At 43.6% G+C, this 19,224-nt stretch overlaps 1 protein-coding gene and 1 long non-coding RNA gene across 3 annotated transcripts in view; one reads left to right on the top strand and one right to left on the bottom strand.

Moving 5' to 3' along the window:
* The first annotated feature begins 3,153 nt into the window (after nucleotides 1-3,153).
* Nucleotides 3,154-19,224, top strand: part of RUFY1 (RUN and FYVE domain containing 1) — a 59,080-nt gene continuing 43,009 nt past the window's right edge. The window contains exons 1-4 of one of the 2 annotated variants that reach the window (XM_049648993.1): nucleotides 3,154-3,476; nucleotides 13,785-13,958; nucleotides 15,296-15,413; nucleotides 18,221-18,322. In XM_049648993.1, coding sequence (XP_049504950.1) covers nucleotides 3,191-3,476; nucleotides 13,785-13,958; nucleotides 15,296-15,413; nucleotides 18,221-18,322 — 680 coding nt within the window. In that variant the 5' untranslated portion in view covers nucleotides 3,154-3,190. The remainder of the gene's footprint in view (nucleotides 3,477-13,784; nucleotides 13,959-15,295; nucleotides 15,414-18,220; nucleotides 18,323-19,224) is intronic. The other variant, XM_049648994.1, reaches the window with a different exon arrangement.
* On the bottom strand, nucleotides 11,931-13,374 carry LOC125935366 (uncharacterized). The gene is made up of 2 exons (XR_007461632.1): nucleotides 13,050-13,374; nucleotides 11,931-12,212 (listed from the first exon to the last, which is right to left on the bottom strand). It is a non-coding gene; the product is annotated as an uncharacterized LOC125935366 (long non-coding RNA).

Genomic DNA, 19,224 nt, shown 5'->3' with positions numbered 1-19,224 from the left:
TTATGTGAGAATCCATGCAGGTAGGGACACTGAGCATAGAAGGGCCAGATGTGAGAGACGGAGTCTAAGAAACATAGTAAGAAGCCCTGGGAAGATTAGAAAGAAATGAGGCAGGCAATGGGCGGAGGGTAGAATCACATGCAGAAGGAGGCAGCAGACAGGTGAAACTCAAGGCATTAAAAAACAGGTCCAGAGAAGGTTCGAGAAAATGGCAGGGAGGATGTGGGGGAGTAGGAGAACATGGGGAGAGAGGATTGGGCTATATGTTTGGGGGTAGGAACTTTTTAATTGTTATAGAACATTTCAAGCGTATGGAAAATCATAGAAAATAGCAAACTCATTAGGGTGTCTCTTAAATTTTACTTTTTGTACCTAAAACAATCATACACATCCTCTTCACCAAGTTTGCTCCAAATTGCAGACCCCTCTCACCAAGTTTTCTCCAAAGTTGGCCTCATATAAAGTAAAATTTGAAAGAATTTAGAACTACAGTGTCTATTGCTAGACGTGAGATAGTTCCATGCAAATTCAATTGCCTACCCTATCAGGCCCATCAGGCCCCTTCAATAATACATATTATCGAAACAAGGTAGCCAGACACTTGTACTAAAATCCCCATGATTGTGACAGCACAGGTATTGTCTTAATACCAAAAGCAACATCACTGTAGGCAATGTGATTTTCTGAAATGGTTAATAGCTCCTGGATTCTGAACAGAGCGGTTTAACTGCATTCTGGGAAGACTCCGAGTACATTTATGGTAGTTATGTTTCTCACCAGTATTCCCAGCTCTCCTCTCCCCAGACAGTAGTACGATCTAACTTTCTAATTCCCTTGAAGTTAGAGATGGTATGTGATTTGCTTTGGTCAATAAAACGTATATGAGAGGGGCACCTGGGTGGCTCAGTCAGTTAAGCATCTGACTTTGGCTCAGGTCGTGATCTCATGGTTTGTGAACATGAGCCACACCTCTCCCTCTCCCTCCCTCTCTCTCTCTCTCTCTCTCTCCCTCTCTCCCTCTCTCTGCCCCTCACTCACTTGCACCCTGTCTCTCAAAAAAAAAAAAAAAGAGGGAAATGTATATAAGTGAAGTTCATCATGTCAGGTCTGCGGCATTTAGTGTTGATGCAAAACCCTACTCCAGGGGCACCTGGGTGGCTCAGTTGGTTAAGCATCTGACTCTTGATTTGGGCTCAGATCATGCTCCCATGGTTCATGGGTTTGAGCCCCACATCAGCCTTACAGTGTGGAGCCTGCTTGGGATTCTCTCTCTCCCTCTCTCTCTGTCCTGCCCCTGCTTGTGTGCTCACTCTCTCAAAGAAATAAACTTAAAAAAAACAAACAAACAAACAAAACTCTGCTACAAAGGATACAACCTCCGAGGGCCTGGGTTCCCAAGTGGAGCCTGATGAGAAACAAACTTCTGGTACATTAAGCCACTGAGATTTGGGGGTTGTTACTGAAGCATAACCTAGCCTGGTAAATGCTAAAACTATTTTTCTGAAAGGAGTTTGTGTTTTTATGCAAAATGGAATTAGGTCCAGGCTCTGATCACCTACATGAATGTCCACGTGTATTGAAAAGTCATGAAGGATCTGGGTCCCCTCTTTGGTATTCCAGACTCCCCTGTTCACTCCAGTAAAGACTAGAAGCATCCCCTCCATCACTGTGACAGCTCAAACACCATTCCCACTCTCCCCATAGAAAACAACTGGCCTTCAGGGACCAGACACATCTGGGAGAAAATGGGTTTCTAAAGGGACAAGCCATTCATTGCTTATTGACGTCAGGGACTATACTCTGAGCTGCCAAAGCTTCCAACTTTTCAAAAGAGCTAAAATCCAGGTTTTTATGCCAAATCTTTTTTTTCTTTTAATTTTTTTTTTTAATGTTTATGTATTTTTGAGACAGAGAGAGACACAGCATGAGCAGGGAAGGGGCAGAGAGGGAGACACAGAATGTGAAGCAGGCTCCAGGCTCTGAGCTGTCAGCACAGAGCCCGACGCAGGGCTCGAACTCATGAAGTGTGAGATCGTGACCTGAGCCAAAGTCAGACGCTTAACCCACTGAGCCACCCAGGCGCCCCTATGCCAAGTCTTTTAATTTCTAAATATCTGCAACAACTTCGTATTTTTTTTTAATGTTTTTTCATTTTTAAGAGAGCATGAGCTGAAGAAGGGCAGAGAGAGAGGGAGACAGGGGATCAGAAGCAGACTCTGCACTGACAGCAGGGAGAGTGATGCAGGGCTGGAACTCAGGAACAGTGAGACCATGACCTAAGCCAAAGTCGGTTGCTCAATCGACTGTGCCACCCAGGCCCCCAACTTCATTTTTTTTTTTTTTTTTTTTAAGATTTAAACGCTCTGGGAACCAAACACAGGGTTCTCCTAGTTTGATAAGGCCCATGTGTGGCACTTTGCAAAGAGTGTCAAATGCTAATGAAATGTTCCTATTTAGTCAAATGCCCTTCTTTTCCAAGTGAAGAAACAGACTGGGAGTGATTTCCTACGAGGGGGTAATGTGTTGCCCAAGCCACACAGTTGGCTAACACTGGTCATTAACTGATAACGTCTGCCATGTGCTCCCCTCTGCAAAATCTTATTTAACAATCAGGCAGGTTCTCTTATTACCCCCATTTAACTAATTAATAGAATCTGGACCTTCTGATTCCCAGTCCTGCCAACCCGTCATTTATAGTTTTGGGGCTCTTTAAATAAAAATCCTGATTTCCTGCCTTGTCTGTCCGTTTCCTTACCCGTCCTCCTAGGGTTTGTTCTAAAGAGTGCTGCAGAAAAGTGACGAAGTAGAAAAAATAAATCATGAAACGAAAATTAAAAAGAGGAAATAGTGTCACAAACAAACCCAAAGCCATGGGGGCTGTGTTCTAAGCCAGGCTGGGGGCACCCCAGTTAGGGGAGAAAACACCAGAGTAATTTTTTGGACACAAGTCCTCCCGACTGGTGGGAATAGGGGTGCTTCTATGTTATGATTTGTACTCTCCTGAGCCGTTTTAAGGTTAAAGAAGGGAAAGGGGGGCAGTGAAGAGGAAGAAGAACTTCGCGAACGAAAAAAAAAAAAAAAAAAAAAAAAACAACCAAAACCGAGGAAGCAGAGTTGGCTGGAGAGTGCCCGCCCGCGCATCCGCCCGCGCGGAGTCCTCCGCCCGTCGCGGCCACGTGATTCAGCTAAGATGGCCGACGGGGAAAGTGGCTGCCCGGTGGGGCGGGAACCGGAGCAGGCGCCGGGACCGGAGCCGGGAGAGGAGTTCGAGATTGTGGACCGAAGCCAGCTGCCTAGCCCTAGCGAGCTGCGGAGCGCGGCCAAGCCGCGGGTGGGGCCGGAGGGCTGGTCGGCGCCCATCCTGACCCTGGCGCGGAAGGCCACTGGCAACCTGTCGGCAAGCTGCGGGAGCGCGCTGCGCGCGGCCGCGGGACTGGGAGGCGCGGACGGAGGCGCGGACGGCGCGGCGCGCGCAGGTAGGTTGCCGAGGGGTGCGCCCCGCGCGCGCCCGCGGGACAGGTGGCTGGCCGTGGGAGCCGGGCTGGCGAGGGAGTTGAACCTACTTAGCCTGTTAGACGAGTTGTTCACAACCAACCTGTTAGCACGCCCAACTGCTCGTCTGTTTTCTTTATACCGTGCAAGCCAAATCAAAATAGATAACGCGGATTTGGACGGTCTGAGATTGGGCTACTCCCCTAACGAGACTCTTCTAATTGTATTTCCCCAGACAACCTCCTTACTCTCGTTGGTGGACTTCAACAAAATGTACGAGTTTAAGGTAGTCTGTATTTTAAAAGTACTTGAGAACTGAATCCAGTTCTGCTGTCTGCTGTAAACCTCGAAAAGCCTGCCCGGCTCACGCCTCTGGGTGTGACCGCGCATCCCGACTCACTCGGGAGTCAAAGCTCCCAGGAGGAAGTCAGGAGGCGATAGTTCCCTTCCAGCCGAGTCGTCAACTCGCTTTGTGATGGACACAAATCACCACATTTCCCAGAGTGTGCAATAGGGATTTTTTGATTCACCCAGTGACCTGTTATAGTCCTTTTCAGCCCTTGTTATCTGGAGTAGAGTTTGAGCATGTTAGATGAATGAAAATACTAAATGATTATATCATAATATCATTAATATCATTTAAGGGTGTGACTTGGGAAGCCCTATAAAGCCAAGTATTTAGAGCCGTGCTAACCAACAAAGTAACCACTACACACATGTGATGTTTAAATGTTAAATTAAAATTAAAACTTCAGTTTCATCTTCATAGAAAGTGCTGTGGGGCAGAGTTGACCAAGGACGGTACTGCTAAGAATCCTAATGATGTGCCTTTGAAGTTTCTTGATTCCCTCCTGTCTATCGGTAAATGTGCTGTAGAAGTCATCACTGACAGCAACATACTGAATTGTGAGAATTTCACTAGTTAAGAAAGATTGAGGAGTAAAGTTTAAAAACTGACTTTTTTTGAGATTCTTGCAAGGGAAAGTAGGACTAGAAGGTAATGAGGGAGCCTGTTCAACAATCTAGTTCCCACTAGCTCACTACCTTTGCACACACCTTGGGTGTGTGTTCTTTTAATGTTCATTTTTGAGAGAGAGTGAGACAGCACTCTAGCAGGGCAAGGGCAGAGAGAGAGGGGGACAGAGGATCTGAAGAGGGCTCTGTGTTTGCAGCAGTGTGCCCGATGCGGGGCTCAAACTCACAAACCATGAGATCATGGCATGAGCTGAAGTCCGACGCTCAACTGACTAAGCCACCCAGGCGCTCCACACCTGTGAGTGTTTGATTGTATACCCAGCCATTGGCGGTTAGTCCCTAAAGTCAAGGCATGAGGTGTTCTGGAGGCATCTGAGATCACATAGCAAGCAAATAATAAAATGTCTGCTGTTCACTGATAAATAAAATGTACCAGTGCCTAAAATAGCATGTAGCACAGAATAATAATAAATACTTGTTGAACAAATGCATATTTGAAAAATACTTGTTTTCAATCCATAGTAGTGTTATCAATAATAGCCAACACTTACATTGTGCTTAGTAGATGCCAGGTCTTAGATCTGTACTTGTGTTCATTCATTTAACTTGCATAAAGACCCTAGGTGATAGCAGGACTGACTTCCTAGTGTGCATTAATGCAGACTTTGATCATTGTGGTCATCCAGCTACTCAGAAGTGCCCCGTACTTTAAATTCTTACCATCTTCGTGTGTTTTGTTAAGTGAAGTACGTTGGAACAAAGAAGTATGTAGGGGCCTTGGAGCCGGGCTCGTGTGTGGTCCCACAGCCTCCCTGGGACAGGTTCTTAGCCACCATAGCCCACTCAGGCTGCCCTGGGGCTTCTTCCTACCCCTCCCTGACCCCACTCCATGACTACTGCTGGTCCAGGGAGGGTTGGGGTTGTCCCCTCCGTATCTCAGGGCAGGACTGAGGGGCCTCTTGCCCACCCAACCAGATACCGACTTCATCTCTGCAGGAAATTGCAATCCCTTAGGACCGCAGGAAGGGGAGATTGACTTCCATATTTCCACCTGTGTAGCTGGCCCCATGTGATTGTCCCCGTTATAAAGAGGGAAACTGAATAAAAGAGAAGTAACTTGACCTATTTAACTTCAAAGTGACAGACCAGGACTTGAACCAAGTCTTGAACCATGCTCTTAGTCACAACACTTAAATGCCTCAATGCCTTTATAAGCAAAATGCCATGGTATACATGGATTTTTTTTTTTTAATAGCCACTTTAAAGAAAATATCTGGCACCAGTTGGGAACATGGCTTACCAAGGGCTGCAGCATGGGGAACTGAGTGGCCAGTCCCGGATGTAATAGAATTTGCAGCCATCAGATAGGACAGGAGTGAGGGTAGGGAAAAGGAAATGGACACTGGGCAGCAGGCTCTGCAGAGGCTTCAGAAAAGCAGGTCGAGACAAAACCATGGCCACCACTTCAGCCAGGACCAGGCAAGGGCCACCTCGTTCATCTCTTTTTCTTTCTTTGATGTGTTTCCACAAGCAGTGAGGGCAGAGCTTTTTCAGAGGAACAGCAAAGGAGCAGAAATTGAATGTGAGCGGCACTCCTGCCAGGGAAAAATTTTTTTGATGATCTAGGTTAAAGGCAAATGTGGATTATTGCAGAATGCTTCAAATACTTGTTTTACAGTGTTATCCCATGTGGGGCCTGTTAGCACAGAATGCCATAGTGATTGTGTAGTTGTCTCGTTTCAGTTCTTTGTTGTTGTTTTTTTAATGTTTATTTTTGAGAGGCAGTTATTTTTGTGGCCTAGTCGGTTTAGCACCCAACTTCGGCTCAGATCATGATCTCACTGTCCCCGTGAGTTCGAGCCCCATGTTGGGCTCTTTGCTGTCAGCACAGAGCCTGCTTTAGATCTTCTGTCCCCTTCTCTCTCTGCCCCTCCCCTGCTTCTTGCACTCTTTCTCTCTCTCAAAAATAAAATAACATTTAAAAAAATGTTTATTTTTGAGAAAGTGTGAGTCGGGGAGGGGCAGAGAGAAAGTGGGACAGAGAATCCAAAGCAGGATCCATGCCGACAACAGTGAGCCCAATGCAGGCCTTGAACCCACGAACTGTGAGATTATGACCCGAACCAAAGTCAGGCTCAACCGACTGAGCCACCCATGTGCCCCCGGTTCTTTGTTGTTTTAAGTAATAAGTGCAGGTGATAAAAAAGAAATCAAACCGTGCAAAAGATCATTCAGTGTAGATAGAGTATGTCCTCCTGCACAGGAACTGTCCCCAGTCCTGTTGTATCTTTCAGTGAGCGGTCATGCATGCTTTCATCTTCCCACGCAGTTTTCTCACAAACCACAGGACACACGCCAGGTTCTTCATCTTGCTTATTCGAGTAATGCCTTCTCCTAATGGACGGGTGACAAAGTATGCATGTTCCTAAGAGTTAACGTGTCCAGCACAATGGCTTGCATGTGGGTACCCAATAAAGAGGGCGCTCTTTCAAAATCTTATAATTATTTACATACATATTTGCCACCGGGCAGGTGGTACGTATTATGCCTTTGTTCTCTTCCATGGGCAATTTTATTTTCCACGTGTCAAAATGGCCCTCCACAACTGGTGCCACTCCTTCTAGAATGAAGCACAGTAACTTTTTCTACTCCACATTGCTGAACTCAGGTTAGCCCTTGAGATGCTGAGTGAAAATTCCTGACAGTTGGGAAAGTGTCAAAGTTTTCTTCCTCATCACTCTGCATTATAAGATCTTTCAAGATGCCAAAGGGCTACCCGGAACTCAAATTTATAAAGCATCTACTCACTTCTCTATAACTTAGAGGCCAACAACAAAAAACCCCAAACAGCCCACTCCCCGTTCTGAGTCCTTGCTCTCTACACCAAAAGTTACAACAAGCTGCCAGCCATTTGAGCCATTTGTGTCTGGAAGTTGCTTTTTTTTTCATGCCGCATAGCATAAAGGTATTAAAACACACAAAAAGATTTTTTAGTCAATTTGCAGGCTTTACATAAAAATCCAGATCTCCAGTGGTGCCTGGGTGGCTCAGTCAGTTGAGCCTCCGACTTCGGCTCAGGTCGTGATCTCACAGCTTGTGAGTTTGAGCCCTGTGTCGGGCTCTGTGCTGACAGCTCAGAGCCTGGAGCCTGCTTCGGATTCTGTGTCTCCCTCTCTCTCTGCCCCTAACCCACTCGCATTCTGTCTCTGTCTCTCTCAAAAATAAATAAACATTTTAAAAAATTTAAAAATTAAAAAAAAAAAACATCTCCAGCTGCCTCTGGAGGTTGGGCCACAGGTTCCCTCCAGCTCATATTCCCAGAGCGGCACTCCTTTCTATTCCAGGCCTGGCCCCTGTGCAGGAGTCAAGCTCGGGATCCCTGAACACACCATTTATTTGGCAATTCAGGAAGTGTAGAACTTTGTGATGTTCCATGTGTTGTGCTGATGTGCTGAACTATTATTAATGTAGCTTAGAGAGATGTGACCAGCTTGGCTAGAGTCACAAAGCTATTAAAATTGAGAGATGGAATGGCTCAAAGGGGCGCCTGGTGGCTCAGGTTCTCACAGTTCGCGAGTTTGAGCCCCACATTGGGCTCGTCGCTGTCAGCGCAGTGCCTGCTTCAGATCCTCTGTCCCCCTCTCTCTCTGCCTCTTCCCCATTCGTGCTCTCTATAAAAAATAAACATTTTAGGGGCGCCTGGGTGGCTCAGTCGGTTAAGCGGCCGACTTCGGCTCAGGTCACGATCTCGCGGTCCGTGAGTTCGAGCCCCACTTCGGGCTCTGGGCTGATGCCTCAGAGCCTGGAGCCTGCTTCCGATTCTGTGTCTCCCGCTCTCTCTGACCCTCCCCCGTTCATGCTCTGTCTCTCTCTGTCTCAAAAATAAAAATAAAACGTTAAAAAAAATTTAAAAAAAAAAGTAAACATTTTAAAAAGGAAGAAAAGATCCACTTCACATTTTGCCTAGCTCTCTGACTTGAGCACGAATGGGAACAGGTGAATAATGAAGAGAACGATGGATGGGACCCAGCCATGTACCCAGGAACGGTGACAGGAGCTGCTGCCGCCCAGCTCATATCACCTAAAACACTAGTCTTCACATGTTTTTCTCACATGACCGCCCCGCCCCAAAAAAATCTTCAGCTTTTAAAGCTAACATATAAAATTCTTCATCATAATTTTAAAGTTTGTAATATGTTTTCTGGCTTATTGTTAAGTACTGGCTTTTTAAAATAAAAGTGTTACATCATTCTTTAAGTGGTATGTAAATGTCTAAATGATTTGATAAGCACTACTGTCCATCTTAAAAATAAATAAGTTATTTGAAAACTTTACATTTTTTTAAAGTTTTTTTTATTTTTAAGTAATCTCTACACCCAACGTGGGGCTTGAACTCACAACCCTGAGATCAAGAGTTGCATTGCTCTTGTGCCTGGGTGGCTCAGTGGGTTAAGTAGCGACTCTTGATTTTGGCTCAGGTCATGATCTCATGGTTTTATGGGTTCAAGCCCCTCATTGGACTCTGTGCACTGACCTTGGTACCTGCTTCGGATTCTCCCTCTCTCCTCTCTCAGCCCTTCCCCTGCTCTCATTGCATGCTCTAGTGACTGAGCCAGCCAGGCACCCCTGAAAACTGTACATTGTCCCTTTATTCCTTGAACTTGAATTTCCATTTCACCTTGTTTTTTTTTTTTTTTTTTTTAACGTCTATTTATTTTTGAGAGAGAGAGAGACAGAGCACGAACAGGGGAGGGGCAGAGAGAGAAAGAGAGAGAGACATACACACAGAATCTGAAGCAGGATCCAGGCTCTGAGCTGTCAGCACAGAGCCCGACATGGGGCTCAAACCCACAAGCCATGAGATCATGACCTGAACTGGAAGTCAGATGCTTAACAGATTGAGCCACCCAGGTGTCCCATCCATATATATATTTTTTTAAATGTTTGTTTATTTAAAATTTATTTATTTATTTATCTATCTATCTAGAGAGAATGTGTGAACAGGGGAGGGGCAGAGAGAGAGAGAGAGAGAGAAAGAGGGAGAGAGAGAATCTGCACTGACAGAGCCCCATCTGTGGGGCTCAATCTCAGGTGAGATCATGACATGAGCCAAAGCAAGAGTCGGGCAGTAAACCACCTGAGCCACCCAGGTGCCCCATCCACTTCCATATGTTTTTAAAAATGTTATTGTTCATTCTATCATACATTTCAGAAACAAATGTAAATGAATTAAAATTCAGTAAACTTTTCTTGTGACTAAAGCTCTAAGTGTATAAAATATTTTTCTTCTGGAACGAATTACCATTAAAATAATTAGAAATGCTAAGTTGACAAAAGGATATAATTTCTTGTTATTCTCTAAATGAGCTGGCTTGCTTTTTGCATTAGCATGTATCTGTAGATGAAAATATGTGATTTACTGATAAAATATGATAGGATTCAGCATCAGTTTTATTCCTGTGTTTTGGTCTTTTATAGATGTGATCCCTGAGAACCCTGGTTCATATAAAAAGAAATAGAAATGAATAATCTTGTCATAGTAATGTTGTCAAGTTTTTTAATTCCTTCCATTGTGTGCCCCAAATCACACTGATCTATTGTCAAAAACTATTTTTTTGTTACTTTTTGTTCAAAGCAAAGGAAAATCACCTGACTTGCAAAGGATGCAACTCAGCAATATTGAAGAAGTTTCTCAAAAAGTTCCTTACTATGATAATCCATAATTATTAGACTTTTTGGAAGTGGCCTGTTTTAGGACCATAGCACCTAGTTAACATTCGAACAATTATTTATAATATTTCTTAAGATACTTATGCTGAAAAGCATTTGAAACTGTGGTAGGTTTTCTATAAAGTGTAAGAAACTACTGAAGTACTTGAATTTGTTCATACAGATTTAAAACACTAGCAGTAATAAAATGCTATAAACTGTATATCAAACATTAATTTGGATTGAGCAACCATCACTTTTATTAACATTTCTCACATATTTATTTTAATGGATCTATTGAAAGTAGCACTTGGTGCAGTAGAAAATAAGTATACATTTGCTTATCTTTTAAACCATTAAACTATTTGTTGCCCTTTTTTGGCTGATGTGCTTATTATTAAATATGGTCACTGGAAGCCAAGAGAATATGGGTCAAAAGACTAGTTCCTTGGGTATTTCCAGACGTTTTTGGTTAAGGCTTGGATCTCCCCAGATCTTTGGTTTTTACTTTAATTTATTAAATGTATTTTCTGTACTGAGATCTCTTTTTAATTTTTTTATTTAGTAATCTATATCTTAAGCATTTCACAGTGCCTGTGTAAAAATAATAAAACTCTAATAGGATGATATAGAATAAAGGAGACTGATCAGTTACCAAAAAAAGGTTCCCCAAAAAAAGTTTTTACCAAGGGGTGCCTGGGTGGCTTAGTCAGTTAAGCATCCCACTTCAGCTTAGGTCATGATCTCATGGTTTGTGAGTCTGAGCCCCGCATCAGGCTCAAACTGCCAGTGCAGACCCTGCTTCCTAGACCTCGGTCTCCTTCTCTCTCTGCCCATCCCCATCTCACTCTCTCTCAAAAATAAATAAACTTTTTTTTTTTTTTAAAGGCTTGCGGTGCCTGGGTTCGTTAAGCAGCTAACTCTTGGGTTCGGCTCAGGTCATAATCTCATGGTTTAGTGAGTTTGAGCCTGACAGTCGCTCGGCGCCAACAGCGTAGAGCCTGCTTGGGATTCTCAGTCTTCCCTCTGTCTCTGACCCTCCCCCACTTGTGCAGTCTCTGTCTCTCTCAAAATAAATAAATTTTAAAAAATAAAAATACATTTTTAAGGCTTTACTAAGACTTATCAAGTGAAAATTATACTTGTAATTCTTTCATTTAGTTACATGTTTAGACCACAACACTCAAAACAGTTGGGGACACCTAGGTGTTGCTTATTTCATTACAGCTTTGCCAATACAACATTTTTTGACAAAAAGACATAGTTTATGTGTACTTCAAATCCAGTTTCATTGAAAACATGGAGCTACAGTTTTGGCCTATTTAATTTATGACACATGTCCATCAAGTTAATGGTATATCCTAGGGAGGAGTATTGAGACTGGATGAGAATAATTACATATATTTGTAGGGGAAAATTTATAACTTTCTAAATTTGGGATACCCATTAGAGAGCTAGAGACCTTCCCTCTCCCCCAAGACTAGGTTTCCTTAACTAAGTACAATAAAGCAATGAGAGATTGGAAGCTCTTCATGTTTTGGATGATTTGATGAATTTTCAAAGAAGGCTTCACCTCCATTTGGTGTGTGGGACTTTCTGGACCCCAGGTCAGTGCATAAAAAGGAAGATGTGGGATAGGGAGTGAATCTGTAACCAGGGCACAGAGGTTCAAGAGCACTGGCCTCCGGGGTTTCAAAACACACCAGGTTCGGCCACTCACCACTGACAAAATCCAAAGGCAGAGAGACAAGGGGTGGTGAAGCAGAAAGGAATTTATTTCCTTGAGGCCAACACCGGGAAGACAGTGGACTAGCCTTTCAAAAGCGATTTACAAAGTGCTGAAAATACAGATTTGTATAAGGAAAATGTGGGACAAAGGCCAGTGAGTACAGACAGGTGGACAGTAAAGGTCAAGTCTATCCTGGTCTTCGAGTCAGTCACGTGGGGTCTTGCTGGCTCAGGGCAGTCCTTATTGCCTGAGGGGGTGGTTTCTGAACGCAGTCTTCTGCCAGAGGTAACAGATAAGCTGGAAAGAACTTCAACTAGAAAGTACTAAGATCAGAATGGAGGTATTTGAAGCCCTCTTTCAAATCAGGTTGTCCTGTGGAACTGTCACACTTGAGCTGGAAACGGATTTCCTTCAAGCTCCTGGGCTTGCATAGCCCCGCGCAGGAATCCTGGATATGTATTGTGATTAGAAGACCAGTGTGGTTTACAGAAATGGGCGTGGTACCTTCTTCAGCAGTAAATCTTTACAAATTGCTTCTATGTTTATTGTTCCACTCAGGGTTCTTCCCTCCTCTTAATGAGGTTTTACAATTTTTATTTCCTTTGCCAATCATCCAGTTCATTAAAGTTTTCGAATTTATAAATATAATACATAGGATTCTCTGAAAGTAATTCACGGTCATAATTCATTATGTAGTTCTTTTCAATTTAAGCTATACATGATGTGCTCTTTTAGCTATCTTTATGTTCATATTAATGACCGTGAAATAAAACAGCTATAAAAGATTAATATCACTATTAATTTATACAGATCAATAATAAGACAGTTCAGCGAGAAACGTAAAAGATTTAGCAGGCAATTCACAGAATACTAGGAGAGGATAAACATGAAAAGCTACTTAACCTCATTGGTAATCAACAGCTGCAAACTAAAACAATACGACTCCCTCGCCCATCCAGTTGTCAAATATTTAAGACTAAATGTTGGCGTGGGTGAGGAGGGACGCGCGCGGGGCTGTTTTTTCTGCCAGGACTCGGTTAATAGCATGGAGTCTACATTTTTAATTTCCAGGATGACAGGTTCCTGGGTATTAGGGGGACACCTGGTAAACATTTGTCATGGATATCTGATACAGCCGACAAACCTTTTTTTATTTTCAAAACAAAGCGACGTTAATGGAGCTGAAATGGAAACGTAGCAGTTCTTTTGATTCTAACGGTTTTACCTACGAATGTAAAACTCGTAATTGTCCAGTAGCTGTGGGCAACAGTTGACGGGCAACAACGAGAATTTGAGTCTGGAACTCAGGGGCAGGGGCCTCCCCGAAGACACTTGGGCTGACACCATGGAACAAAAAAGCCGGTTCAGTTGGCCTTCTGAACAGGCTGAAGACGAGGGGAACTCAGGCAGAGGATGCAAAATGGCGCCCGTGAGCTTCGTGGGCGTGGCCTCTAGCTGGGCTCGTCCAATTGGAGTGTTCAGGGGCGGAACGCTTTCCCCCAGCTAGCCTTCTACCTTGGGGCGGGGCTTCCTGGAGTTTGCCCCCTTCCATTGGTCAAAAATGGAATACTGGGTGTGGGAAAGGCCAATCTCCGCAAGTCTTAGTAGGACGGTCGCCTTAGCAACGCGCGGAGCCGCCTGGGAAAGGTCTCGGGAAACTGACCCACGGCTTAGGCTGCCCGGGTGCATCTATCACCTCCAGGGATCAGAGGCCGTTTGACTGCGAAACCCAGTTATCCGTCCTGCCGCACGTCCGTGCTCAGAACAGATTGCCTGGCCCCGCCTGGACGATCTTCCATCCATTGCCCTGCATCTAAAGTCCTCACCCGGGAACACACTCAGCCCACTAACGAAGCTGTCCCTGTTTGTGCCCCAACAGCTTCCAAGTGCCAGATGATGGAGGAGCGTGCCAACTTGATGCACATGATGAAACTCAGCGTCAAAGTCTTGCTCCAGTCTGCCCTGAGCCTGGGCCGCAGCCTGGATGCGGACCATGCCCCCTTGCAGCAATTCTTTGTAGTGATGGAGCACTGCCTCAAACACGGGCTGAAAGGTGAGCCTGAGGGGGGGCGTTTGGGGGCGTGGAAATTCGCGCTAGCTGTTTGCTCAGCAGGCATTCATCAGTGCCAAACATTGTTCTTGGTGCTTGGGATAACAGCAGTGTACAAAACCGACAAGCGTCCCTGCCCTCAATAAGTGACATTTAGAGCAGCACTGTCTGGTAGGTCAGCTACATGTGCAGTTTTTACTGTTCTGCTAGTCACGTTAAAAAAAAAAAAAAAGTGAAAATAAACAGGTGAAATTAATTTTAAGAACATACTTTTTTGTCCCCAGTATATCCAAAATATGATTTTTACACACAATATTTAAAAGCCTTATTAATGAGATTTTTACATCATTCTTTTTTATACTAAGGCTTAAAAACCCACTGTGTTTTACATCTCTTGCACTGGCTACACTTCAAGTGCTCAGTAGCACATGTGGCCACTGACTACCTCTGACAGCACAGTTCTAGAGGACCAGACAGTAAAGGCAGAAACAAACTTAATTACAAAATGCTACAAATTCAAGGAAGCAACATGGGTTTCTACTAGAGTGAGAGGGGAAGGCCTTGCTGGGGAACTATGAGCTGAGACCCAAAAGAGTTAGCCGTGCAGAGATTTGGGGCAAGAGCATTCCTGAGGGAGAAAAAAGACAGGTGCAGAAGTCCTGAGTGAGATCAAGCTTGGTTTGAGGAAGATACCAGAGGGCTCAGAGGGAGAGTGCGGGGAGATGAGGTCAGGGAAATAGATTGGGGGGTGGGGGAAGGCTGGATGGTGTAGACCTTTATAGGTCATGGGGGTGGGGGGAGGCTGGATGGTGTAGACCTTTATAGGTCATGTGAGGAGTCGGATTTTATTCCAACTGTATCTGGAGGATTTTAAGCAAGGGAAAACATGACCTGACTTACATTTTTAAAACAACTTCCACGTGCTTGAACAGATTGTAAGGGTGGGGAGCCGACCGTATTGGGAGCAAGAAGACCCATTAGAAGATTATTGGCAGCAGGTCAGATGAGGGACGGTGGGGATAATTTGAGCATTGATTTTGACATCAGGTAGGAGGGAGAAAGGGGAAGGCTTTCTACAAGCAATACAGATATGAGATACTTGTTTTATTTCATGGGCAGTAAATACTTGGAGTAAGAACATAGTCGGGATATCAGAGAAACCCTGTCACCAGAGGAAGGGAGAGCTTGTTTGTTACCTGGCATTTGAGTCCCTGAGACTAAATCAGGATTAAGTGGTAGAGTCGTGCATTGTCTGTTTGGCTTTTGGGAGAGAGACAGTGGACACCTGAAGACATTTTGCAACCTGTTCTTATAAATAACCCTTTTGTTTTCCCTTTTAGTCAAGAAGAGTTTTATTGGCCAAAATAAATCTTTCTTTGGTCCTTTGGAGCTGGTGGAGAAACTTTGTCCAGAAGCATCAGATATAGCCACCAGTGTCAGAAATCTGCCAGAATTAAAGTGAGTGAGAAGCAGTTACACTGACTTAATGTTAAAAACAAAAACAAAAACAAAAAAAAACCTTGTATTTACCCATTTCTCAACTACTTGCTGATAAAACTTTTTCTAATTCAGAACAAATTGTAGCATGAGCCACACTCAACTTAAACTTTAGTTCCAGCCCTGATGCTCATAATCCTCAAGATCTTCAGCAAGATTTGCCCCTCCCTGAGCCTCAGTTCCCTTATCTTTCAAATGGGGTTTGAAAGATTCCTGCTTGTCACACAAGGTCACGTAGTTTGAAAAGATGTGGTGGGGCACCTGGCTGGCTCAGTAGAGCATGCAACTCTTGAGTTCAAGTGCCATGTTGGGTGTAGCGATTACTTTAAAAAAGAAAAGGTGTTGTCACCTGAGGAGCGGTTACAGGAGTAAAAGGAGTCATCATTACACTCCTGGGAATCCGTGCTTCAGATACATCTGGGCACCTTTCTGAATAGTGTAGTTCGGGCCAGATTTTCGATTCTGGGACATGAGACATTTGTGAAAAGGTGAGACTGACAAATCATTTGCCATGTCTGGGTTTGCCTCAGGATTCCCCATGCATAGGCTCAAAATAAAAAACTGGACAGAATACAAACAAGGCATCATCATGAAATTTGGAACTAGAAAGGGACCTAGAGATCCCTGGGCCGATACAAAAGAGCACCCTGCAGTCTCCCACAGGGGGACACGACTGTCCAGCCTCTGATGCTTCTCCCAAGGACCTAGCCTGTTCCATTTTGAGATAATGATAATAACCAGCATTCACTAAGGGCCTGCCATGTGCCAGGAGTTGTGCTAAGGACATTTCAGGATCTCATTTAATCCCTCTCAACAAGCCTCTGGGAAAGCTGTTGGAATCCCCACTGATAAGTACAGAAACTAAGACTGAGTAGCTAAGTAACCTGCCCAAGGTCTGTTGGCAAGTGAGTAGTAGAGCCAGGAAGAGAACACAGGTCTGCAGGACTCTGGAACCTTCTGAAACCCATTGACCTCCATTGCTACAGAACCCTGTGCATTCTTATCAAGACGAAATTTAAGCCTGTGTCCCTGTCACTAGTTCAGTCCTCTGGGCTTGTACCACAGAAGGTGAAAGCCTTTTGTACATGACAACCTTCAAATCTGTATATGGTGATCTGTCATGCACTTCCCTCGTCTTCTGCTTTGCTTCATACTTATGTGGTCCTGTTTGCCCACCCCTTCCGACCAGCTCACTCCCTCGGGAGTGAAGCAGCTAGACCAAGTCCCAGCATGTTCAGGTCGGAGTAGAACAGTCCCTCCTACGCTCAGACCTCTGTTTCCAGTTATGCATGGGAGGCATTTTTGAAGCCTTATGCTAACAAAGAGCTCACTGTCAGCTAAACCCACTACTCTGTTCCCCTATTAACTCTGGCTGCTAAACAGGCTTAGGTACCAAAATCCTACCCTGTCTGCCAAAGAGGAAATATACAATAGTTCCCTTTCCTTGATGCCTCTGGGAGTAGCCTCACAGGGGGCTGCATGGGAAAGAACTTTTTTTTTAACTATTTCATTAAATAGTAATGAAAGTTCTAAAATTTTGGTATTATTTTGGAAGTTATGACTAGTGGGTTTTTTTGGGGGGAAGGGGTTGTTTAAGGTTGTTTGAAACTTGTAGGATGAATTTTTGCATCCTGAGAGGAATCTGTCCAAAATTCAGTTCCCCCGTCTAAAATGAAAATACCAGGGTGGGGTGCCTGGGTGGCTCAGTCTGTTAAGCGTCTGATTCTTGATTTCAGCTCAGGTCATGATCTCACAGTTTGTGGGTTTGAGCCCCTCATTGGGCTTTGCACTCACAGTGGGGAGCCTGCTTGGGATTCTCTCTCCTCCTCTCTGCCCCTCCTCTGCCCTCTCTCTCTCTCAAAAAAAAAATTTTTTTTTAAAGAAAAAATATCAGAGCTCCTAGGTGGCTCAGTTGGTTAAGCATCTGAGTGTTGATTTCGGCCTCAGGTCATGATCTCACAATTGTGAGACTGAGCCCCGCATCAGGCTCCACACTGGGTATAGAGCCTGCTTAGGATTGTCTCTTCACTCTGCTCCTCACCCCCCAAGTAAATAAACAAACAAACAAATAAATAAATGAAAATATCTTTTGCAGTATGATTTGTCACCCAGAATTTTTTCTTTTTTTTTTTTTAAGTTTTATTCATTTTGAGATAGAGAAAGCAAGTGAGGCGGGGGAGAGAGAGAGAGCAATAGTGAGAGAGAGAGAGAGAGAGAGAGAGAGAGAGAGAGAGAATCCCAAGTGGGCTCAATACTGCCAGCGCAGAGCCCGATGCAGGGCTCACACCCACACATCATGACGTCATGACCTATGTCTGACGTACAAACCTAATCTGGTATTTCCTGGCCCCCTGTGAAATTTTATGAATATATGCAAAGGTTTGTCTGATTGTATTTGTTCCAGAAATCAGATTTTTGAGGATTAAGAGTGTTTTTTTCTCACTCTTTTGTCAAAATAGGCAGTTCTTCCTGCCCATGGGTCCTGTCCCCATGCTTTAATAAAATCATCTTTTTGCATCCAAAAAAAAAAAAAAAACAGACAAAAAGTACATGTCCATGATACAAAATTCAAACTGTACCCAAAGAGCTGTTTTCTGGGCTTTCGCAGGCAGTATGTTCCACCCAACCCCCAAAGCCACTATTCTTACAGTGTTCTCTGTGTTCATGTTGATGTGCATGTACATGTGTGAATATGTGTATCTCTTTAAAGTGGGGTTTGAGGGGTTTTTGGTGTTAACACCTTAACAGTTTGATTCTCTGAATTCTAGGACAGCTGTGGGAAGAGGCAGAGCATGGCTTTATCTTGCACTCATGCAAAAGAAACTGGCAGATTATCTGAAAGTGCTTATAGACAATAAACATCTCTTAAGGTATTTTTTTACCTCCTATCTTTGCTTGTCTTTCGCTCTATAAATAATTAGAACATAGTTCTGCAGATTGTTTTAAATTGAAACGACTATACAACATACACAGCTTTTATTTGAATTATTATTCATCATAAATTTCCTGTGGCTTAGTTTTAAAAGAGTATTTCAGTTTGTAAGCACGGATATCTGAAAGTCCTTTTGAATGAAGAGTCATACTTACTTTTCATTTTGAAAAGTCATTTCGAAACTCATTCTTCAAAATCCCTGTAATTAGGTAACTGACAGCCTACTCGGTTAAGCTTCAACAAAATGTTATTTATTCGACTTGTTGATAACAGGGAAAAAATGACTTTAAAACCAGATGCAGTGAACAACTTTAAAGTATAAAATCCTGCTTTTTTCAAGATATTACCTATCTTAGGATTCCATATCCAGTTTGTAAAATTTTATATCTCTTAGCATCAGTAATGACTAACTGGCTGTCTCTGAAATTTATGACTGGTTCATTTTTTTTTTTAATGTTTATTTATTTTGAGATAGAGCAGGGGAGGGGCAGAGAAAGAGAGGGAGAGAGTCCCAAGGAGGCTCCGCACTGTCAGCACAGAGCCCAACATGGGGCTTGATCTCACAAACCATGAGATCATGACCTGAGCTGAAATCAAGAGTCAGATGCGTAACCGACTGAGTCACCAGGTGCCCAAGACTGGTTCATTTTTGATATTTATAAATATATAAATATAAATTTATAAAATATGTACATATAAACGTATGTAAGCAAAAATATCTTCATAAAAGGAATTTTCTCTAGAACATGAGCATTTATAAGGGAAGAATCTCTCTAGAGTTAATCTTTTTGTCTAATTGAGTTGAAAATAGCTTTTATAGTATGGCCTGCCACTCAAAAT

This window comes from Panthera uncia (assembly GCF_023721935.1).
Source record: "Panthera uncia isolate 11264 chromosome A1 unlocalized genomic scaffold, Puncia_PCG_1.0 HiC_scaffold_17, whole genome shotgun sequence".
In the NCBI taxonomy this organism is placed as follows: domain Eukaryota; kingdom Metazoa; phylum Chordata; class Mammalia; order Carnivora; family Felidae; genus Panthera; species Panthera uncia.
Note: the sequence above shows the minus strand (reverse complement) of the source record. Positions and strands in the feature narration are given on the sequence as shown.